This window comes from Ambystoma mexicanum, chromosome 9, assembly GCF_040938575.1.
Source record: "Ambystoma mexicanum isolate Mex_15411 chromosome 9, UKY_AmexF1_1, whole genome shotgun sequence".
Lineage (NCBI taxonomy): Eukaryota > Metazoa > Chordata > Amphibia > Caudata > Ambystomatidae > Ambystoma > Ambystoma mexicanum.
This window is the reverse complement of record NC_090931.1, coordinates 921,364,375-921,389,431: the sequence shown is the minus strand read 5'-3', so window position 1 is coordinate 921,389,431 and position 25,057 is coordinate 921,364,375. Positions and strand designations below refer to the sequence as shown.

The 25,057-nt window shown below is 41.5% G+C and overlaps 1 protein-coding gene across 1 annotated transcript in view; it reads right to left on the bottom strand.

Moving 5' to 3' along the window:
* The window catches only part of TTN (titin), a 364,996-nt gene that overhangs the window by 327,654 nt on the left and 12,285 nt on the right, over positions 1-25,057 (bottom strand). Inside the window, exons 3-14 of the mRNA XM_069616101.1 lie at positions 10,990-11,193; positions 9,265-9,552; positions 8,752-8,837; positions 8,422-8,660; positions 5,914-6,175; positions 5,555-5,701; positions 5,167-5,304; positions 3,666-3,935; positions 3,436-3,561; positions 2,329-2,550; positions 1,989-2,054; positions 378-636 (exon numbers count right to left, since the gene is read on the bottom strand). Coding sequence (XP_069472202.1) covers positions 378-636; positions 1,989-2,054; positions 2,329-2,550; positions 3,436-3,561; positions 3,666-3,935; positions 5,167-5,304; positions 5,555-5,701; positions 5,914-6,175; positions 8,422-8,660; positions 8,752-8,837; positions 9,265-9,552; positions 10,990-11,193 — 2,307 coding nt within the window. The remainder of the gene's footprint in view (positions 1-377; positions 637-1,988; positions 2,055-2,328; positions 2,551-3,435; positions 3,562-3,665; positions 3,936-5,166; positions 5,305-5,554; positions 5,702-5,913; positions 6,176-8,421; positions 8,661-8,751; positions 8,838-9,264; positions 9,553-10,989; positions 11,194-25,057) is intronic.

Below are 25,057 nucleotides of genomic sequence, written 5' to 3'. Positions count from 1 at the left end.
ATGGAGAACCTGCAGTGCTGCTGAGGAGGCAGCCTAATAGGCAATACCATTTTAATTGATATACGTTCCATTGTTCCAAATAAATTTCAAATTGCACTGAAGTAAAGATCACTCTTGTGTAAGTCATTTCTAATGATAATGTCCTTGTTTAACTTAATATCTCCTACCACCACCTTTGGTACCTTACAGTCCCTTCCATATCATTCTTTACAGAAGCAATGTACAAATGTTCAACATTGGTTATGTAACAATATTTTGATTATTATTTTGTACTTACCTGCACTTGCCAAATCATGTTTAATAAAAAGATATATTCAATTACTAATTATGAAGAAATAATTACAATTTCTGTGGGGTCTTGAAAGGATTACACTTACCTTGGACAACTAGGTAGCAGGATGTGCTGATTGTGCCAGCTTCATTGGTCGCAGTGCAAGTGAATCGCCCACTGTCTTCTGCAAAAGCTTCACGGATCAGAAGGCGGGCAGTGCTTTGTTCGAAGGTAATTTGGAAGTCAATTGAAGTTTCAATGCGATAGTCCTCTCTGAACCACATCACAGATGGGGATGGATATCCAGAGATCTGGCACTCCAGTGTGACAGACTCACCCTCAATAACAGTCACGTCCTTTAGTACCTAAGATAAAATAAAACAATAATACTGAAATAAATCTTCCTTTGTTACTTATTATTTTTGAAAATAATTGTCAACACGTGATCCAATTGATCAATAAAATATGTTTGGGACGTATAATAGAATCATGTACTGCAATGCTGATACTTGTATGGTGTGAATATAAAATACTACTCTACTGTGCCAAATTACATACCATCTTCATGGAAAATCTATTTGTGCATTAAAGTTCAAGGAATGAGAGTGATCACTGGTTTCATTCAATTAAGTATTAGACTCTTATAAAGGTAACCAAGGAACAGTGTGTCAGGAATCCCTATTCCAGGAGTATGCTTGTTTTTTCAATTATGTAAAATACCATTACATTATCCATATCACCACATGCGTGTTATGCTGATAGAATAGTGACTAGACATATAAAGCATACTATAAGATATTAACTGGTTCTAGGCATTGATAGCCGGTGTTCATAAGAAGAAACTCGATGGTTTCCATGTTATTGACCTTGATAAAATGAACAACGAAGTATAATAACCCATCTCTGAACCTTCAAATTTCACACAGATCTCTGCAGCTGTTGCTTTAATGCCATCAACATTTTTGCTACCTTAAAACTCCGCTGGTCTGGTTAATAGTCACAGTGCTTGTTAAATCCACCAGGACTGGGTACAATCTTGGCCAGTGCAGTGTTTCCTGTTTTGATGCTGCTTTTTGTTACTCCCTTTCCACTACATTTGGTTGCAAATGTGTGCAATATCCACCATTCCTGGTGGGTTGATGCGATGTAATGGCTTGTTTGTTATGTGGGATGGGAGAAGAAAGGGCATAGTGTGGGGTGGAGGTATGCCAATCAGTGGATGTACTGTGAATAAACAACCTTAATATGGTCGGTCACCCACTGATGATGTGACGCTGGCCATTATTCCAGAAGGCATTGCTTTGAGATCCATCCTGCAATCCCTTACTCTCAATCTGATCTCTCTTTACGTGACTGCTTCATCAGCATCAAGTAAGTGGTTTGAGAGGAGTGCAGCTGATTCAGTATAATGCATTGTGTCTTTATTACGCTTTCTGCTAATGTAAGTGTTGAGTAATTGTCCAACAAGTCCTCACACAACCTCTCCTACCCTTGGAGTGCTACAAACGGCCAGACCCCTTACCCCCCATCCAACACACACAACCATTTCCTGTGTAGTGACAAATAAAGACTTCAGTTAAATGAATTAATCTTTTGTAACACCTAACCTATGTTGCTCTGCGTTGTCTTGCTTCCAAGACAATTGAGCAATCCTCCCGGCCCCGGCCTAGTTGTTGTATCCAAAGAGTAAATGTGAGAGTTCTGTTATGCTACTTACTGATACTATGCGCGGCGCTGTCACAGGAGGCTCTTCTGGCTCTGGTACGTGTGCCGGTTCCTTTACCTAGAACATTTAAAATGGTGTTAACGGGTATGATACACAGCGCTAGAGATGAGGGCTATCTCAGAGTTTCACTCCCTTCAGGAGGATCTCAAGTTTGCTGGCACTAGGTACTGTTAGAAGCATTGGCCAGCTTGACAAAAAGACTACGTATGGCAGACAGACGTAAGTAGGTTGTAGGGTGGGGTATTGGGTGAGGGGGCAAGGTACACGAGTTACAGTGCGACACAGAATCTACACATTACATGTATGGAGCGCATGTTGTCCGGTAACAAACCTCTGGTTTAAAGTCTTTCACTAATGGCTCAGGAGCAAAGCGAGGTGTATATGTATCTGTCGTGCCTCCCAAGGGACTAGGCCGAGCAACGGCCTTCTCTGGTGCCACTCTAGGCTCAGCTGGCTTTAAGAGAGGTGCTTTCACTGGTTTTATGACTTTTTGAACTGAAGTTGCGGTCAACTCTTTTTGCAGAGTAGAAATTGCTGTTCCTGCTATGGAAACCTAGCCAACCCAAGAGAAACAGCATTATACAAGTTATTATTCTTTTTTTTTTTTTTTTTTAATCTTTTATCCTTTAAAGATGCACTTTTCCCTTATCAATAACACAAAGTGTCATCAACAAGGGATTCCAGAAATATCGTGAAAAGCCGTGTTTCGTGTCACCTGTGTATACAGGGTCTTCCTTGAAGCATTAGCCGTGTGCTATGGCTATTGCTGTCGCATATCCTTTTGGAAATATGTCAATTTGTATACATTTTGGGTAGATATTTCCAGAATATTGCTTTGTGGATGGTGTTGTGCTTTTGGAATGTTCAGTGCATCTTTAAAGTCGACAAGACATGGAAGGCGTTGGTAGTACTGGTATCACTCCTAAAAGTGGGTTAGATGGTTCCTAGTGTATAGAGGTGAGAAATGTACTACAGTCGGGGCAAAAAGCATCCTTATACATTGCAGATAAAGCATATTATTTTAGCATTAGCAGTTTGGAATTAAATCAGGATCCTTGGGTGTTGCATTTGTTAATTCTGCGCTGGTTTAGTATGCAGTGATACTGCAGCAATAAAACGAATTATTCACCTGTGGTATTATTCGATTAATAAACTTAAGGGTGGTTTTAAAGGGGTGGTTTCTATTTTGAATGGGTGGAAATTGCATGTCAGGCAGTGGCTAGCAAAGTATTGTTTTCAATATTTGTGATTCTTTTTGGAACTGTAAACCGAAGGAGGGAAGACAAATGTCCATCCAAAATACTTAAAATTAATGAGGTAATTGTTAGGTCTTTTTCTGGAATGAGATTCTTATCAAAAGTGATGCTTTTCTGTTATAAAACCGCATTCTTTTGACATTTTCCCTTTTGCCTGACATACACTTTCACCAGCATCTTACCTCATATGTATGGTCTGGTTTGGGAACAGTGATTTTTGCAACTGAAAAATGTGGAACAGCAGAATGGGGAAGTGGTTGGTCCACACGTACTGGTGGTTCAGCTGGTGGTTCTTGTGTTCTTTTAATCTATATCAACCAATAAAATGATGTTGAGTTTTCTGAACTCACACAACACCAGAAAGACATGTGCTGCTGTAAGGCCAAAGACTTCAGTGCACACTGAGTCTAACCTGTGATATGAGTGTCACCACAGGGGCTGGTGAAGGTGCTTTCGGTTCAGGAGGCATGTACACGACAGCAGGTTTTATTGGTTTGGTGACTGGACGGCGTTCAGGTGAGCGCTCAATTGTTTTCTCGGCTATAAAATGCTCCTTATATTTATGTTCCAGTCTTTCTTCTCCATATACTTCTTCAGGGCCCTCTGGTGGCTCTCTAATGCGGGCTATGTCAACTGCAGCGACCACAGTGGCTACAGCACCTGCTTTTTTACCTGTGTCGATCTAGGCAGAGGGAACATTTGCAAACATGACATATACACTCACAGAAAAAGCACATTGTGTTTTGCAGGTGAACAATAAACAGTATTACAAAGACCACATGTACATATAGAACCTACAAATAAGAGAGTCAGGGAGAGAAATAACTGGATAGAGGGACAGGAAGAGAAGAAGTAGGGTGAAAACAAAGTGACAAGAAGAAGAGAAAACAGCTCGAAAGACCTGTGGAAGACCAGTACCATCAGTAATACAACCCATGCAGTGTATGCATGCAAGTACAATCAACGAGTGTACACAATAATGTAGATGTGTTGGCAGTTCATTGAATCTGGTTATTTTCTAAGGAATAATATGACTGACATCGTTCTCCACCAGAAAGTAAATGTGTGCATACATATATTTATGTAGTTGATACCCTTCCCACAACACACACACATTTGAAACATAAACAAATAGACAGAACACTGCATTTGACACAATTACGACTTTTCCCTAGTTAGATAAAGAAACACTTATTGCTGGTGCTGATGTTAGTGTTTGCATGGCAGACACAGCGTTATGTGTCTCTAAACATTCAACAATAACACTCTTAAACTAACCTTTATATTTTCTAAAGTTTTGCTATAAACAGGGTGTCGTTTTGCATGCAACTATGTTGTGCGATTGGCAACCTTGCGCAAAAAGAGGTTAGCAAAGATGGTGACTTTGTGCGTAAAAAGAGATTAGCAAAGAACGTGACTTTGTGCACACATCACAGTTGGAAGACCCACAAGCCCCTGGCCTGCAAAACAGAAGAGCAATCCTGTAGCACTTTTGACAAAAAAGTAAACAATGTTTACTTCTGGGATGAGTCTCAGATACATGTGCTTGTCCGCTACCTGGTCATCAACTAACAGTTGTACACTCCTTGTCAACAGACTGTCTGTTTGCAGAGTTTCCTGTGACCAGGCTTTCTCAACAGCCACTAAAACTGTGGCAATGGCTGTTCTTTTCTCAGCACTTTGTGGTGAAATCTGCAGATGCATGGTAAAACAGAACATTAAAAAGTCGGTTCTAAAATCATATCATGACATGGGTATCTCAGTAAAAGATAAACATCTAGTAGGATTCCTTCCTGGTGTGTTAGTAAGCCAGTGTGATTAGACATTACAGCTTGACCACTAAAGAAGCCCACACAGAAATGGTTCTTCGTATGATCGCCAGGTGGTGCTTGCACACGTGGACTGGTATTCACCTTTTGATGTGCCGCATATATCGCTTCCTTTTTAGTAGAAATTCCTTCGACAGTTCTCGAGACTGCCTCTTTGTGTATGGCTGTTTCAGTAGTAATGGCTAAGGAAGCTACGGAGGTTTTCTCAATTTCCGTTCTGATCTGATATTCACAGAGGGGACAAAAAAGTGTTTTCTTAAAATGCACCGTAACAATAAAAGTAAGAGCGCATGATTGCGGGAAACCAAACTAAAAAAAAGTAAAGGAAAATGGGTACGTGAAAATGTGAGGGGATATGTGTTATCAGGAGAAATCAACACAAATGGTATCTGTTAGGCATAGCTCTGGTTACGCATGTGGCGTTGGCTGCTTGTGGGATGGAGGTGACAGAACAGCAATGCATTGTGTCTACCTTTTCCGGCACAGGCTGAATACGGACTGCAACAGGCCTTTTAACAGCCTGCTCCAAGGCACTTGGCAGTGGCTCCCTTTCTCTGGCCTGGTCAACAGCAGCGAGTACAGTCGCCACAGCTGCTGTTTTCCCAGAGTCTTTTAGGACCTACATTGTTCACATGGAAAGACACTTTTTACAGCTTGCACACACAAAGCACAAGGAAAATAAACAATACGAACAAAAAACTATTTATACAATCCAGTGGAAGCATATAAATAGGGAGTTATTGACACATGAGTAATGGGACAATTGCTGTCTCCTATGCTATGTTGGGAAGAAGCATACATTGCTTGTATTGACTGTGTGGTTCCCATTACCTCTGGAGGAGCAGAAGGTTGTGCAGCTCCCTTGGTGATCACCTGCTCCTGCTCTCTATATCTTCCCTCGAACCTTTCCTCGGTCCGTGTGTGTGTGGTTACTTTACTCATCTGTGTTTCCGACATAGCCACGTAGCTCTCTTGCTTCCATGGTGGAAGGGAGTCAGACCCAGCCGGGATAGTTGGAGTTTTACGAACCAAAGCCGGCGATTTAACCGGTCGAATGGGTGAGGTAGAGAGTCTTCCAGCAGGGGACACCGACCTAATTAACAAGATCAGACATGGAAATTAGCAAGGTTATGAAGGACAACACAATTCTCATACAAGTTAATCAAACAGGTAGGAAATCCTGCTTGAGAGGTTTTCTTCACAGGATTTACCATGAGTCTATGATGTATGTGCCCTAGTTCTACTCATTTCTTGAACAGATCAACATGTCTTACTGACAATGCAGTTACAGCCAAATGACTACTTGCATGAATTACACAGTTTTGAGTAGCGCTTCTTTTTACACAAATATTAAAATTATGGTTCAGAAATCGTCAAGTGAAGACAATTGTTTCCAGAAGGGAAACGGATACTGCTTCGATGAAATTTCTGTGTAGTGAAACGTCCAGAAAAAAGTATTTTCCACATATTCTCTTGCATGTAAAAATAACGATACACCTCTAAATAATGCAATTAACCAAAATACAATGTACTTTATAGCACAATCATGTATGTTTTTTTTTAAATACAGAGAAAGGTACACCAATACAGGTGCTTCTTTGCAAGATAAAAAGTTGTGAAACGATGCATATACCAACTAGCCTTTTTTAACTAGCTTTTGCTACCACCGCTATTGACATTTCCTAGCACTGTAACTACGTGAATCACTATCATCCAATGGAATTTCCCACAGAAGGATAAAAGACTGAGCTGCCCCTAGTGGGACTCTCAGGTGGACGCTGATCTCGTTAGCGGGTGCTTAACTGGTCAAAGTATCTGATTGGCTGAGGGTAGCTACCTATCAAATGTAAGAATTTGAATGATGGTATCAGAATCCAGGATGACATGATTTCAGTTTTGAAAAAAACACTGTAATTGCATTGCGTTGTAGAGGAAATAAACCCCCTATAGTTTCAGGAATATAGTTCCTTGCTCTGTCTTTGTGTTGTATGATGTTTATACTTGATCCCGATGAGTATGACATGGTGTGCAATTCGCGCTGCTCACGAATGGGTAGAGACCTCATGTCTCCCTACACTCCAATAAACCTAAGGGTGATAAACATGGGGTTTATCAACACTATTAGGTAAAATGAATACAGTATACATTATATTTAAAAATGTAATTTAAACTGTACCATTTTATCACCAAAACTTTGATGCATCCAAGTTAACCGGCCCTGATGGATGTTCGGTTTCATGTGAGCCAAGGCCAGGTAAACAGAGAGAGAATTGTCCATGCAACCTCTGAGCAACTCCTGCAATGCTTAATAAGCTGAGCAAGGCAGCAGTGAGCGGCTCTCACATTTCTATGAAATTATTCATTAGGCCACACTCTTACAGGATAACCCCTCGCAAGTGGATGAACCCGTTTTTTTCGATGCAGCCTTAAGGACCATTTTTCCACTGAACGATTGGCTGCTGCCAGAACTGGGTGAGACATGGCCAGTGAATAGCCAATCTCTGATTAATAGATGGGCCTTAGCTGGCCTTTGAGTGAAGGGCCTCTAGCCTTTGGGAATCATTTGATTGAAGACTTGAAATGCGAAAACAAATGGAAGCTGAAATCAAGAACCGTTACTGCCATCGCCATCTGACTGGTAGTCTGTGACCTTGGATCTCGTCCATACCCCTTGGCATGCTTCGGGATTGGGCACACACTATACGACACGTGCACTTCTCTCAATTCACACCCTTGATATATATGTTTCCAAACTTCGAATGACAACTTTAGCATCATAAAAAAGGTGCCACAGGTGTGTGCTCTTTGGCAGATTGTAAGAGATGATAACGCTAAAGGGATGCTTCAGGTCAGACATCCCTATCCATTTTTTGCACTAAATGTGAATGTGTTAGTCCTAATGATATCAGTTTTGTTATAATCACCTAATGAAATGGGAAGAAGCAATAGTATTTATTAATCCATGGATACATATCACTAGGGTGCCTTGAATAGATGGACAATGAAAGATTCAGGTGTCAGTCGATATGTCCCCCTTTATCACATGGGTATTTCTATGCTCTCTCCTGAACGTGTTTCTCATATGATTATATTGCATTTGTCAGTCTATATACTTCCCCTGACCCATCCTCTCAACACCCCATATCATTTTAAGAAATGCCATTTCAAAAACAAGGGTGGCACCCTTTTACTGTGGCCAGAGACATTGCTTTAAACAATTGAGAACAATATCCTCTTTATACATATGTTCATTGGTCCTATGATAATGTTTCTGCTTTTCCCCAGAGGCTGTACAACGAATTGTGCAAAAAAGAAATCGGGCAAGTTTAGATAGATTACCTGACAGGTGATGGTATTGGCGCTTTCACGTGTCTTACAGGTGATGGGGACTGCCGAATAGGTGATGGAGACTGTTGACGTGCCATGTGTACTTTAGCTGCAATCATTGGTGGTGTTGGTGACTTTGATGCAGGCTTTGGAGGTATCCGTGGAGGCTGTTTGTGGGGAAGTCCTGGGCTGCCTTCTACATGCATTTCAACTGTGGTCATACTTCTAGCATCGTAATGAGATTCTATCCTCTGTAACACAAGCACAAAATAAATATGGGTGAAATTTGTTTCCAAAATGGCTTCTCATTTCTCATAAAAATATGTGTGGACAAAAGAATACCTGTTCAGTTCTTGTTTGTCTTGTTTGGGAAATCTGAGCAGTAGACACAACGGTCTTTGTCTTTTTAGCGGGTATTTCATCATCAGCTGTAGAAATAAAGGGTAGCCACAGTCAAATAGTGTGGTTATTTTTCATGCACAGAAGTAGAAATAGTTGCTGGTTGGCTAATTGTTTTATAGTTCCCCTTGTTTATTATCAGGGAGTCTAAAAAACATTGGTGCAGTAGACATTTTCACTTTAACAGAACCCCAATATCACTTATGATAAGAATGTGTTTTTATGAATAAAGTAGCTCACAGATTCTATTAAATAGTATACTTTTCAAAAAATATGTTGAAAACACATTTAATATAGCTTGAACTAGGATATCAGAGGTGAGCATTCCATCGCCAGGTAGGAAGGATCATCAGGCACACGAAAAGCATGCCACATGTGATCTTGAAAACACATTGACTATATTAGACATTATCTTTTCTCATGGCACGACTTGCAAACTGAACATTACATGCGTACCTTGAACTGTGAGCTCAGCTGTGGAAGTGGCACGTCCGACACTATTCGTAGCATTTACGGAATAGGTTCCAGAATCTTCAGGATACGCTTCTGCAATTATTAAACTGTAGTGGTCTCCATCTTGTAAAATTTGAAAATCAGGGGAGCTCTGGATTTCAGCTCCCTCTCTGTAGAACTTCACCACAGGTGTAGGGATTCCAGTCACTCTAGCGTTAAGGCGAACTTGACTGCCTTGCCTTACTGTCAAGCTCTGTAGTCGTTGTATGAAGTTTGGAGGTGCTGTTTCAGCTGCAAATGAGGATCAGAAAAATCCAGTCAACAGGATCAATTAATCTGGACATTGAACAGACATTATTTCAACACTTATATGTACATTCTGTTATGCAGTGCATCCTGTAAATATCCCGAGAAGTAAAAGCATAGATTTTACACCATACAGTCTAAACTTAGATTTTCGATAACTTAAGGTATCTATTACAAATATTCAGGAGGAATCTCCCATATTTGAACAATTGATTCAGGTGGCAGTAATCCTAATACAAACAATGATTGTTCAAAATGAAACATCAATTGCTGGATATATTGCTCAAAATAATGAATTTTCTGAGCATATCTCTTCCAGTGATAAGTCACAATCAATTAATGTATTCCTGAAATCATGCTTCCATTACGCTGCACACTTTTGTTTTTGGTTAACATCCACAAGTTGTTTTTAGTGTTGTGATTGCGCCTGGCAACCCTGGTGTGTGGCACAGGGAACACTGCACACACCAACACAATGTACAGTACGTGAAACGCATTTTCAACTTGATCACACACATCATTTTCTTCTTTGAATTTAGATCAGTGAAGGATTGAAATATACATGTCTAAATAATGAGCAACAGTATCCGAAACCAAATCACAGCTGTGAGGAGTCAAGAATGAAGGAGCTAATTATGGTGCAGGTTAGAACACTGGTGTTCGGTGAAGAACACTTTCCATCACTTGGAAAACAGTTGGTTCCTACCCATTTAAGAATTATTATATGGACAAGATTGACTAGGAACCATCTTAATTATAACCTCCTAGAAGCCTGCCCAGCAAGCCATACAAGGTAAGGAATCCTGCAAGCAAGCAGTACTCAGAATAACATCTATTGAGGTGGTTGCCAATAGGTTTTCATCCTCCACCTCAAGGATAAATGTGTGGTAGTCGCCAGCTGTTCTGGTGGGCCAGAAGCATAGGTCGCATATGGCAAGGAAAGAGTTAGTAGCATTATCGATACTCCCACAGATAGACGGGTGCATCTCAATTGGGATGATATGTTACCACAGAGATGTCTGACAGTCCAGTAGTAGAGAAGGTCACTGTCAATATTTATATTTCCAATAATAGAACAGAATTATATTGCATGTCTTTCTTGCATATTTGTAAGTAGAAAAGCAGCAAAATGTGACCTATCAGATCCTACAAGTCAAGTAACTCTGATTGACATGTAGGATTTAGCCACTTATAGCAGCCTTTGACACGCATGAGTTGAGGAGTCCATTTCAATGCTGGTGCTTGCAATGACTCTGAACAACATGCAAGTGCAATGTTCGAGTTCCAAACACACTAACATAGAAAGTTAACAAGTGCATTACATTTTTAAGGAAGGGGTTGCCATTAGAAGGAGCTGGCTCAAGGACACTGGAGCACATTACAGACAAATCAATGTATTCCTGTTTTGAGAGTTTTCCATACCTGCCGTGAGTAATTCGGCTGTACTAGTCATTTGTCCGGCTCCATTGGTGGCTCGTACGGAATATCTTCCACTGTTGACTGCTGACACGGCGGGGATCATCAATTTAGCGCGGCCTTCGCTAAATGAGATCTGCACGCCGGGCAGAGTTGCAGCAGAGATTACCTGGCCATCACGAAACCAGCTTACCTCTGGAGCTGGAAAACCTAGAGAGACAAAGAGGCGGGTTCAGTCATCACAGGTATGCACTGGGCTCCAGAATAAACTATCAACAATGTGCAAAAAAAAGAAGGGGAATGCCAGTACATTTAATCCTCTTGCCCTGTTCCTATTTAGTTGTAGATCTCAAATAAAGTGAATTTTCTTATAGTTTTCACCTTTTGAAACAATACAACCATTCATTTTAATTTGCATTTCTGTGTTACATAGAGGTAAACACTTAAATGTTCTACTGTAGAAACAGTGCGTGTCACTAATTTCTCATTAGAATAAAAGAAACTCTATAAAATGAAAAATAGGTATGTTGAAGAATCACAGTAGTTTAATGCAAACGTTTTAAAAAGTGTCGGTTACAAAAACTTTAAAACAGTGAAGTGTTTCATGTCAGAAACTAACCGAGGCTCAGCCACCGATCAATGGCAATACAGTTTCCGGACAAAATGCACATGGCCAACTGTTTCAATTAGTGCCAGAAGCTAAGTGAACTGTAATGATTCATTTAGTAGAACCTGCAAAGTTCGTTTAATGTAAAACTATTGGAACTTCCGAAATTAAAGTTATATTTCGTAACGAAAAATGTGTAGACATGAACATTTTTAAAATCTGACTGGTCTTGCATGTCTTATCAATAATGCTACTCAACAAGTAAATCTGCCTTCGGAATGCCAACCATTTTGTTCAAAATGTGGGTACGACCATACATTTCTTAGAAGAGGGGGCCACACATTACCTGGAATAACCAGACCAAATCAATCACACTTATGCTTAACTCTCCCAGAGGAGAGGCGCATAAGAAAGATGCTGTGATAAGGAACTCTTCTGCAATTAATGGCTGTACAAAAGTGAGCGATTTGGCATCTGTAGAAGAGATATTTCACACGCATCTTAAATAGGATGGGGGTGAAGTCAAGGGCTTCTTATGATTTTGTTTTAATATCAGTATTGCAACAATTGATTAAAACAGGGCAGCAACCGTCTCACGATTACCCCGACCAGCTCATTAGCAGGCCACCGACTGCAGTTAATGAGTCAGTCACTTAATGATGCATGCATCCATTCAGCAAATGCCCCCCCATTACCCCCCTCCCCCCACCAAAATTAGCCCAGGGCTGCAATAATAACGCATTTGCTTGCCATGAAGCAACCTTTCCAGTACTGCTCCAGGGTAACCCTCTCAGTGCCCAAGTCAACTCCTGCATTTCCCAAAATTAAATGTTCATTGTTATCAAGTAAACTTAATTATTTCGCATTGCCAGTGTTCCTGGTGCCTTACGTCAAGGTTTTAATAGATCCAAGACGTTCATTAACATTATCAAGACATTGCTTTAACTATTGTCTCCTTACTTCGAAGCAACACACCTAGTGGGAAAAGTATTACAAAATAAAAATAAGCCACATAATGCTGTGACATGGCTATCAAAGTGAGGAAACCTTTGGGGATGAATAAAAATGTTATTTTTAATACCACACACTTACAACTGTGGCATACGTCCTCTGTATGTGAATACCTCATTCAAAACTGATTTCTATGTAGAAAACTATATTTACTGTTTTTTCAGGAGTTATTATATGCTTCCCATTTAGGTAATGTAGCATAAATCTATTAGAAAATGGTCACCATGCACTGAATGTTTCTTCATCATATGTGAGAAATGTGCATGTAATCGGCATGTGACGGCAAGCCATGCAATGTATATGCATGTTGTAGAGTATAGAAAAGCCCTGAACTGTAGACAGTGCCCTTCGGGTGAAAGACTGATTTTTAATAGCCCAATCTCCCTTTAGCACTGCAACCCATAGAATATGCTTGAGTCGCACGAGCTATTCAGTTGAGCCATCACACACTCACTGACATAGTAATCCAATCTATATTGTAGGGCTGGTAAAACGTCTCTAGACATCTCTGCTAGCAATGGACCAGTCACCTACATTCTAAATACTATTCACATGCAATGAAATGTTCTTCTGTGTTCATGTTTGTTCACACTATGGTCTGCCGAAGGGCCATTCACCCCACAGTGCTTTAAGGCCATAACAATGGTAGTAGGCGCTATACAAATATCAAGTAATATAACATAATACAATGCATCAAAAAGGTATGTCTGCAAACCAGCCTTTCTCCTATGGCAATGCCATCTAGCAATATGTATTTGCTTAAAATCCATATGTCTCTGCCCCTGGCTTAGGTTTACATGTAAAGACACCCACTCACAAACATCCAAAATTCATCAAAGCACTAGCTATAGTTCCTCACACATTTACCTATGCAAAATAATTGTAAGCAACTCTGGGGCCATTTTAGGTATAGTCCCCACCAAGGGAAACAATATAATGTTAGTATGTGACATAGCCATTAGATGCTCAATGTTACCTAAAACAAATACAATTGCCAATGCTGGTCTCTCTTACCCCTCCTAGCCCTTGAGCGTAGAGCTGTCGCTTAAGTCAATTATTTCCCCTTTAAGCTTGACATCGAGTCAAGTATTGCCTATTGTATTCTAAGAATCTTGGGAAAAATCAAGTCTGCATAAGAATCTATGAGGAGCAGGCCACTTTTCTTATCAGGCATCTGATATCTGCTCAGTTATATCATTGTACAAGGCTCTAAAAACAGCCAGAAGACTTCTTTTGAGATTCGTCATTGTTTTATGATTTCAAACACAAATGTCCAAGTGAGGAACACACAAATTCAATAATATAAGCCGGAAATGCAATAATAGAATAGAAAAGGGCAGAGACGGGATGGTTTGTACTAGCAATCACTGGAAATTGATTCATATCAGTGTATCTTAAGTGCAGATCCCGGCAGCATTTGTCTAGACGGCTGAGAAATTAGTGGCCACGGTACTTCTCTTTTCCCAACCAGAATAGGGCAGTTACACGGGGTAAGAGTTCCAAAGGGGCAAGAATAGAATGCCCCCACAGATCCAGCATTTCTTCCCATATATACAATGAGGAAAAGTAATTGATTTTCTCCAGGACTGTTGCAGTACAAGCAGAGTAGAGATGAGACATGCTTCAATGTGCCAGGCAAATGCTGCAGTGATCAGTGAAAGTAGCAGGATGTATGTGGCCTGGCAGAAAGCCACACAATTATAATTCAGCGATGTGTGCAGCCATTTGGGGTATGTGCTGGGCTTTATACGGTGGGGTGATCCCCGGCAAGGTTTTCTATTATGCCTGCAGATGAGGTTCCACTGATGTAGTGTCCCACCTACTTTCACAATATGCTCCTGCTTTGGCAGCAGTGGGGGCGGCTTAACTTTCAATGCCTGGAGACATTGAGACACAAAAGTGCCACACTTTATAGATTAACCCTTCAATAATTACTGCTGAGGGCTGCTGGAGGAAAATCCTATTTTGGGTTAAAACGCGGTTTCTAAATTTCTAATAGAAGACATTTTAAAATGTTTTCTTTGTAAGCAGCAGGCCATATTTCTTTGGGGTGGGCTGAAATAGTGATAGTGGGTCTAGAGTTTGTGGGTGCTGACGTGCCCTGTAGGTCATAAAGAGATTGCTGCCTCTGGGAAATTGACCACTTGAGCTATCTTATTTGGATGGGAAATTCTGAGCGGCGAGGTAAGTGCATGTCTGTGCAGCCAGCCCACCCTGATCTGCCTTCAGGGGATTGGTACTTACATCATCCCAGGTTGATTTCATTGATTTGTATTTATTGTTCATATTAGGATTTCTTTTTTAATACTAATCAATATTCTCACATTGAGTACATCATTTATTCTCCCTTTTGTGCTACGTACATTTTGTAACATTGGAAACTCGACTGTCTGCTAAACATCGCCTTTAGTGACATCGGCCACACCTCGTGTATAGGTTCCTCAGTTAGTTAAGCTTTTTAGGGCATGGCAAACACTTCTCAAGTATTGCTCACGAATACTGTTTTGTAACTCGTTGTGCTACGTCTCCATGTTCTCGTCCTATTTCAAGCAGTGAGTGCATGCTACTCATGTGAAGGACCTGGTATCACAAATGTGCTTCCATGTACACGCTGCTACCTTAGCGCCTGCTGCTAATTATTGTCTGGTTTGGAGTTACCAGCCTTTCAACACATTGCAGATCCGCAGGGGACATTTAAAGATTTCAGGGATCAAATACCTTTTTTATATACTCATAAATGGCCCTAAAATGCACCCAAACCTTACTCACTGCAATACCACTCATTAATTTGAATAATTAATGTTCATTATTTTCTCTTTATGCGTTAGACATTTTCCCACCTTTCACCCATTTACTGATTTAGTAGGTAATTTATATTGGTTTGATATATTTTTCATTTCGCCTTATAATTCTTACCAACTTGAATGCACGTTGGAATATGAAAAAGAACAACAGCCAGACTTTCCCCCAGGATTAGTGCATGCACTCCTTCGGCAAGTGACACATTCTATTTGATGATTGGGGCATTGTGCTGGAGGATCCAGAGAATGATAATGATGCATTAAGGCCGCTCACTATACACTCAAAGAGTTTGGGATAGTGCAGCATCTTTTCAACTATAGAGTTCGCTCAGTAATTGACTTGAAGAGCTCATAAGAGGCTTTCTTATTATTAAAATGCAGTGTGTCAGAGAAGAGGACACTGAACTTCCTGCACCGGCAGATTAGAATCTATGCTCACATCCCAAGATCGAGATTCTTCTCTGTCTGACTTGAAATTGACCAAAAGGTACAGTACAGAGTGTTGGGTAATGGGTTTGCATTGACCTTTCAAAAACGACACCAATGTAACCATTTTGTTAGATGTATTAGAACCCTTCTTTAAAGCTTAGTGAAGCCATCCTCTCCTGCTAACGTGTGTTTCGGGCTATGCGCTCTTCGTCAGGGCTTGAATTGTGCATACAATTGGATGACTTTTGGCCATTCTTGCAGCTATAAAGCTCTTATTGAATGACATGCTCAATCCCATCATGAATGCACGTTGGAATAATTAATAAGCAGAGGAGAATGTCAATACCATTTTAAGTGAAACAAGAAGAGATTGATGAATGCACGAATGATCTAAAGCCATTAATTGTATGCACTATTCAAGTACTGTTGAAGAGCGGACAGCTCAAAACACGTGTTGGCCCAAGAGGATGGCATTAATAAGATTCAAATAAGGATTATAATACATCTAAACAAATGCTTACCTTTGTATGATTTGTGGAGGGCTGGCATAATCCCAGTACCCGAGATCCTTACTTATCATTATTTCCCAACAAGTTCCGGTGTCTTGCAGCTTTTTTGGAAGGACCTTTATGGAGATTCACTCATGGCTTAAGGGCGCACAAGCATGGTTTTAATAAAAGCAAGTTTCTCAAATGTGAGCATATTTGGCATCCACACGGGCATTTGCAGATGTGCATCAAGGAAATGGGCAAATGCAAGATGTGTGTGCAATTGCAGAAGCACAGGACTGAGATGGGGCTTTACGGCTCCATACCTGATAACCAAAGGGAAGCACCACCATTTTACATCCACAAAGAAAGCATTCACTCACACTCATTGAGTGCAAACAGATGAGGGTCCGCTCTGCCCGTCGTCTGTTTGGCAAGTCCAAAGAACATCTCTGCCATGGATATAATTGAGCACACTTGTGCCTTTTGACTTTAGAAATATATTTTTACCCACTCAAATGAAATCCCAGCCAAGGGCCCCTATACAATACATACAGGGCTTTTCATTCTCTGCAATAAGAAACATATTACCTGCCGTCTCAAGTAGGCAAGCTCAGTGGAGTAACTTTGCTGAAAATGTTGGGGGGGGGGGACAACTTTAATGGCACACCATTTTGTCCCCATTCATGGGGGGGCATGAATGGGGACAAAATGGTGTGCCATGAAAGTTGGGGGGGACAAACTCCCCCGTCCCCCTTAAAATTACGCCCATGGGCAAGCTCCCCCCTCCATATATTTGCAGAAGACCAATCAGTATGCACGGGCTCTATGTGCCTCAGGCCAGAACATTGATTCAGGGACCATTTGTTATGTTATGTCATCCGATATGTAAACTGTGTCCATCACCACCGTAATGGTTTTACTGCACCTGGCCTTTTACTTCTATACACGTCCAACTAATGGCGCTGAGACTCCTGCCTGCTGCCTTGTCAACGCTAGTGCTACCCCTTGATACAGGGACTGCTTCTTACAAAATGATCTAGTGAAAGCCTCCACACTACTAGGTCCTCCTTAAGCACTTCTCATGTCCATCACACGAGCACTCACCATCTAAGTACATGTAGTACCATGCACTTGTGCAAAATTGTGCATCACAGCCGACTTGTGAGAATCGTGTACGGTCCCTCTGTGAATTAGGGGGTTTGCTAATGTTACTACTTTTGCAGAAGTGCAGATAGCCATATTCGTGCGTCTGCATCGTGCACCTTTGGGCCAATAGAGCCCTTCCCCCTTTATTTTCTACTGCATGTGACTGAATTCCCGTTTGGGAGGCCAAGGCGCGTTGGAGGTTTACTCGTTCTGTGTTTAGATTTAGTGTGCTCAATGATGTATCGCCATAGCTCGTTGGCAAACAAAGAATGTGCGTGTTGCAGCCGAGAGAGAGGTGGAGGGGAGAGATTTAGAACTGTGAGGCGTTTTGAGTTCATTTTGTAATTTTATCCGAGGCATTCTTTTTGCTTTTTATTCAAAGTCTCAAGCTGATATGGCTTGTACTGTCCCCTTCCTTTGTATGTGGTGCAGTACCAGGTGGAAGAAGTAGGTGGAAAAAGGGAACATAGCTTGCCAATTCAGAGAAGGTGAAGGCACGGACATGCCCCATGCTACTAGAATATGTGTGCGTGCGTGCGTGCGTGTGTGTGTGTGTGTGGCAGGGGACTATGGGGGTTGTTTCTCACAGCCTCATGTAAGCATAGCTGGTGGAAAGGGACAAGAAAGTTACATAGACAAGGAAACAGGGGCTGAGGCAGTAGGAAAGAATGTAGCGAAATTACATTTGCCTCAAGACTGTTCTATAGAAATTAAGCAGTAAATAAGTCAGTCAAGGAGGCGTTGGGCAAATCAACGTAGTGGTTGCACAATAAATGTCGACCCGGAGAAATCGAAGTTGTACCTGGAGTCAAAGGGGTGGTATAGCAGAAAAAAAAGACATTAGGCACAACAAGTTGGCACTGGAGCAGAGAGAGCCCATTTGGGACAATGTAGTTGGTGTTCTCATTATAAAGGAGAGGCGGGGGTAATTCTGAGCCAATAAGAGAGATGCATGGGGAGTAAAGGAGGTGCTGAGGGACTGACAGCTCCGACACTTAAAAAGGACAACGAACAATACAGGAGGCGTTGAACAATTGGAGAATGACGTGCTAATGAAATAAAGCTAGGGTAATGCTGTGCAAATGAAAGAGGTGCATGAGCAATGTTTACTGAATGATTATTGCATTGTGCCAAGTATATGCATGCATTTACAGTACAACTGGGCGATGGACATGCCGATGACTGTCAGCTAGTCAATGGACAATGAAAAGGGTTCTGCAACAATGTAAATGTTCACTGGACGATGACGAGAAGTAGCAATGAAAGAGCTGTTAAGACACAACAGGCAGCACTGCTGGGTCAGGAAGGAGGTGCCAGGCAAGGAAAGACATGAAACGAGTCACTGAAGACATTAAGGCGAAAGTGAAATCTTGAAAGGGGTGAATAGTACAGGAATAAGTAGCTATTGATGGGGGCACAAGGAGATAGGAGAGTTCATGCGTTTTTGAAGAAATGGGAGAGTTGCTGTTGTATTAAAAGAAATGATACGTTGAGGGAAGATGTGTTGTATCTTTAAAAGTTGTGACGGATAATGATAGTTTCTGAGGCAAAAAAAAAAGAATGAAAGGGACTATGGAAGAGGTGATGGGTAGTGAATGAAGTTTTGGAGCACTGGGTGAGGAGCTGTCACAGTATAAAGTTCTGATGCAATGAAATAAGTGCTGGTTTTTACCAAACGGGATGCTGGCACAGTAATAACGGTGCTGGGACACAGGCAAGCGCAACATGGGCAATGGCGGGAAATGAACAACATAAATGTCTCCCTGGGGAAGGAGTGAGACTGTCAGTAATTGTGATTCACTCATCACTACTCCCCTCTCCTTCCCTTCCAATAGCCCATCAATCCTCCACCTCCCACCTTCACCCCATCCTGTCTACACTCGAACCTCCCCCACCGAGTTGGTTCCCATTCTCTAGAAAGCCAACCCATCGTGGTTGACGTGGGCCTCTTTGCTACACAAGTCATCAAAGAACTTCGGCCATTAACCTGCTCTTATTTGTCTTCACCCTTTAAACTCTGTTTCTGCAGCAGATTCCTGCCTGCCTGCTACAAAGTAGTCACAGTTCTCCACATATTTAAATAACCCACTGCCAATCCAAATGGCCCTGCCAAATGTCAGCATATCTAACGTCTGCCCTTACACTTTAAAATCCAGAAGTGGGAGATCTTCTACACTATCACTCACTAGTTGGATGCTAACAAACTTTCTGACCTCTCCAATCTGGGTTCTTCTCGGTCACTCCACTAAAAAGGACCAAACTCATATCTCCAACATTCTTACCTCTGCACAGCACAACACATTCTCTTGCATGATTATCCTACTTGATCTCCTTCTAACCCTCTCTAGTCTTAGGAGACACAATACTGCTCTTGCCTGTACAATGCCTAGTTCTTAGATTGGCCATTCTTCATCTCTTGGAAAATGGATACTTAAAACCCCACCCTGCCCTGCAGGGTGTCCTTCATGCATCTGCCCTCAGCCCACTTCTCATTAGGCTTTCCATCGCCTACCAGGGCAAACTCATCACCTCCTTTGGATTCTCCTATCACCTGTTCGAAGATGACACATACAGTTTCTTATCCTTTCCTGCCTGCACCCCTGAACTCTTGTTGAAGATCTCTAGGGGTCTCTCAGCTACCCATCACTTGGTGCCACTTATATGTCATAAACTAAACTTCTTTAAGAAGGAAGTAGCCCAACTCCCAGCCCACAATGTTCCACCGCTACTCCTCTTATTCTCACGATTTCTTCCACTGAAATCCACGGTTTCTACTCCAAAGCTCATGATCTTGGGATCCTCTTTGACAGCTAATTTAATAGCCAACATTTCATGACCTCTGCCACCTCCGCTGCAACTATCAATCAGCTTAACTGGAAGCTTCACCACCCTTTACTCACTTACCACTCCAACAAAACTCTGACCTCCACTCTGGTACTCAGTTAGAACGACTACTTCTTCAGCCTCCTGTTCGGTCTCCATCGTTTCTCCTTTTCCTCACTTACAAAAATGTGCACATTGCCACTTGCACTGCCTTCAATCTCCTGCCTCCACGTCAGTTACCTCTCCATGCACAACCAGTCCCCCTTCAAACTCCTGCTACTAGACGTCAAATGCGTTCAAGTACTCCCTCCCTGGCCTCTCGTAAATCCCATTCCTCTCCTACATGCACCCTGCATTATCTCTCTGTTCCTTGCACACAGTGTGCTCCATATCACTACTGCTCTGTGTACCATCCCACTCCACCCATCCCACTGGAATTCGCTAATCCTGGACATCAAAAGCATTACTAACACACAGTAATTCGAGGAGGCCCTCAAGCTCCACCTCATACACATTGAAGGGGCACTCTCAATATCTAGGCACATTCTCACCCCACTCAATTCTGCCTATTCCTTACCTTAGTCCTCCCTGTAAGGCAACTTGGATCTATCATCACCTTGCTCAAGGTCCACTGTCCAATTATTCTGCCCAATCATGGGATGACCTCTGGAAACTGTTGGTACCATTGTATGTGATTCTTATCAGAGCACGATTTCTAAATAATACAAACTCAATACAGAATCATCAAGAATACCTAGTGGTGTCCTTGAGCAGCTTCAATCAGTCACCAAGAAAGATGAATGAATGCTCCAAGTAGGCTGTTAAACAATGGCATAATGTACACCATCTACAGGAGTCATGGTCTTGATGATACTATATCTATGGGACCCTTTAGATCAACCCCTGCAGCCAGAGAGCAATGAGAATTCAAAATGTTATGTGTGATCTGAGGACCTAAAACTATCTGAAACCTGCATACATGCATAACTCTGATGATGGAGAAGGAAGGGGAATTATGGACATTTAAAATGAGCTGCTTATTCAGTGAACTTAACAATTATCTTACAATGACCAAACCTTGTACACAAAACCTGAAATCATGAAAGCTACTATGTACCCATGCACCCTCTTGCACATGTGGGTCCCAAGAATACTTTAGCTAGTGTGCTGTGACATGGGGTTATTTGGGTATCACTTGGTAAGGTGATGTTGTCCTCCACACTGTCCCCATTTAGCATCTGGAAATGACCAGTTCACCCAAGTACTGTATACTCTGTACATAGGAAGGGTATCTATTCTCAAATAGTGGGCTCCAGTATTCTGCCAGTTCAGGTAGCTGGGTCCTGTTCAACAGCTTAGTTCTATTACTAGCTGCACACTTGCACTTTACAAGCTTGGCTACCCATTTAATAATTAATAAAGATCTCTCTCTCTCTCTCTCTCTACATATATATATAAAATGCTTGGGTATGTTTCTGTAAACGGATGATGCAATTTATCAGTGTTAAGTTGCCCTCAGCTGTCCAAATGGCAATGTGCAACTCTGTGTGCCTTTCCACCACAACAGCAGCTATCATTTTAACAAAGCAATTTATCAGTGTTAGGTGCCCTCTGCTGTCCAAATGGCAAAGTGTACCACTGTGTGGCCCTCCACTTCAACAACAGCTATCATTTTAACAAACAGAATGAGCATGGTTCTACGTGGTCACCTTCACCTTCCACTATCACAAACACTCGGAATAATTTCAAGTAACTTCTTTCCACCCCCACTCAATGTTTCAGTCTCTAAAGAGCAAAACGCTGTAGGACGAATGCCTCCTCATGAGCTAAAACTGAAAGTAGGTGCTGTAAATATTCTACTATGCAATCTTATGCCATCACGGGGACTCTGCAATGGAACAAAGTTTACAATGATGAGTCTACAAAGACAGATCATAGAGGCCTGTGTAATCGATGGATTAAACTTAGATACTGTTCTTATCCCGTGCATACGTCTCATTCCATCTGATACAAATATGTCTTTCAAATTCAAAAGAAGGAAGTTTCCTATACATTTTGCCTTTTCAATGACAATTAATAAATCACAGGGACCTACGCCCCTTCCTGGAAGTGATCAGTGGTGATTCTGATAGTTAAGAAGGGGGACAGAAGTGACCCTATGAAATACTGACCAATAATGACCTTTACAACATGATAGAATGGCATATGTTATGCCGGGAACAGCTAGTGGTGGTTATTTCGGTTATGAAAGGTAAGCATGAAACAGCTGCAACATTCTAATAGCAATTCAAAAGCAGACATGCCAAGACAGAGTCAGTCTCAGCCAGCCAGCATCTTGACATTTGTTTTTGGAAAGTTTTAGGGTAAAAGGTCCAGCCACCTTCCACACAAACATTTGCATAAACATGTGACAGAGTAAATGTACTACATGATCATTTTGCATTATTTATCACTCCAAAATAGGATGTCCAAATCCACCAGAAATGCGCAGCACATAATTATGGTGCCAGAAATATGTACGTCAACTCTTAAGTCAAAAAATAATATCTGCATCCCAGTAAACGTTTAGTTCTAGTCACATTAGTTTGCTCAGTGGTAAAGTATCAATTGCTTTTCTACAGGTGAAGTAAACCAATAAACCACCTGCCCCAGTTCACGGAACTCGGATTGCTATCATGACATTTGTTTTCTCAGATAGACACAATGAAGAGGAGAACATGTTCATAATTGGCATACTCGGTTCTATCATTGTACATACTAGAACAATTGTCACCCATTTTGGAATTGCATCGAGTACCACAGTGATAATACCCTGGTACATTAAATGCAGGAAACATTTTATAACATATGAATGAAAACACTGATGATCCTCGATGGAGCCCAACAATCTCCAGTTCTTTAAAACATCTCCCACAGAGTCTGCAGACAGACTGCCATTTTTCAAATGTTCAAAGGCTCTAAATATCATAGATAAACTTATTAGATGTCTGGAAGAAGTAACAATGCATAGCACCAACCTGGCTAATACACATTTCTCCCAAACCCATACTCCTATTCCCAACCACCATGCCAGACACCCTAACATGGTGGTTAGGAATAGGAGTTTTAAATATACCATCTGTAATATATATATGACCTCGTCCAAACCCTGGCCACTGCATGATGAATTGTTGAATTGTTCTGTACTGGGTTAGAAATTAATCTTATGCTCAAAATGCAACTAAACTTGGCCATTGGTTTCTCGCACATCAGCTTACATACTATCTAACGTCAAAGCATCTACATTCTCTGCGCTTATCCGTTCAAAACAATGCCAAAATAACATACCACTGTCTTGTAGAAAAAAAGGGCATATAGCAAACGATTCAGAACTGTGGTGGCACTCTGATCAGATGAGAAGTCTGAACAATCAGCAAGAGAGACATAAAGGATGACACATTCCCTTACTATGGCAATCACGCTAAAGAACCAAACTGCCACTTCATCTACACAACTAGTTCCAGACATACACACTCGACAACCTCTTCAAACCAGCCTTCCTGCTAACAGGCCCATCAGCCAACCATTTTTGCAAGACCATAGGTGCCTCTCCATTCATGGAGTTCAACTTCAGACACCAAGCAAATAAATTGAGAACCATCTCATATATTTTCTGTGTGGTGCTAGGAAGGTACTCTTGCCCAGAAACAGCCATAGTAACACGAATGGCACCCCAGCCCTAGCCTGGTGCACCTGGAAGAGACTGAGTTCATAGGGTGTGCACAACAAATATCTCAGTAAATCTATTCATCAGTGAACCAACAAAGCAATAAGCAGATCGATGAATGCCTTCCCCGTGTCTGTTACTAATATCGAAGGCCTATTGGGTTCAAGTAAACCAGGTCAGCATTGCTATCTCCAATGTTCCCGTTTTTCAGGGAAAAGTCACCATTGTTCCTTTCTGATTGAAGGTTAAGCATTGACTGTGTTTCTCTTGCAGTATTCTTGAGGCCTAGATGCACAGCCTCCTTCAAATCAATGAAGCCTCCAGGAAATGATGCTCATGGCCCCTCACCAGTAAATTCCAAAGTACATCTGTCAAAGCGCTGATTGTCATTTGCTAGACCAAATGAACCTGACCATCACATTTTGGTTTCAATTTGTTTTAACGTTCACATTTCCTAAGGATGTAGTTCTCCAGACAATCCTGCGTGATGGGACAGTCTCAAATGATGTGGAGTCTGTGGCACATTCACTGGTATGTGCAGTCTTAACTAGCTTCATCTTTATTAGATGAATAACTACTGGGAATCAATTCTGTGAATCAGTCCGGTCACAGACATTATTTCAAAAGAGTCCTTCCTCTATTTTGGCACAGGCATTTCTGCATACTCGTATCTCCAGTATCCCCCTTACTAAAGGAGATGTGACTGGGGGATTCGGGGCAGGGGGCATCGGTGTTAGGAACATTTTTTATCCCTAGCTTACAACTCACATTTGACTGGAGGAAATTAGTGATTTTCCAAACTCTTTGGGCCAGATTATCAAAACTTATTTTTGTGCAAGTGACGAGCGGCTAGTGTATCTCATCACTTGCACCAAACAAAGAGCAGGTCCATCCTCAAAGAACATCTGAATGAGCACATTTTGTAGGCACACATTCAGATGCCCCTTCTAACCCCTTTGTGCACATCAGTGGCATTCTGTGCACTTGAAAGTGCATTCCGAATTCACAAATGGGATGCACTTGTACATGTGGAGAAATGAGGGTCATCCCGACATGCCTC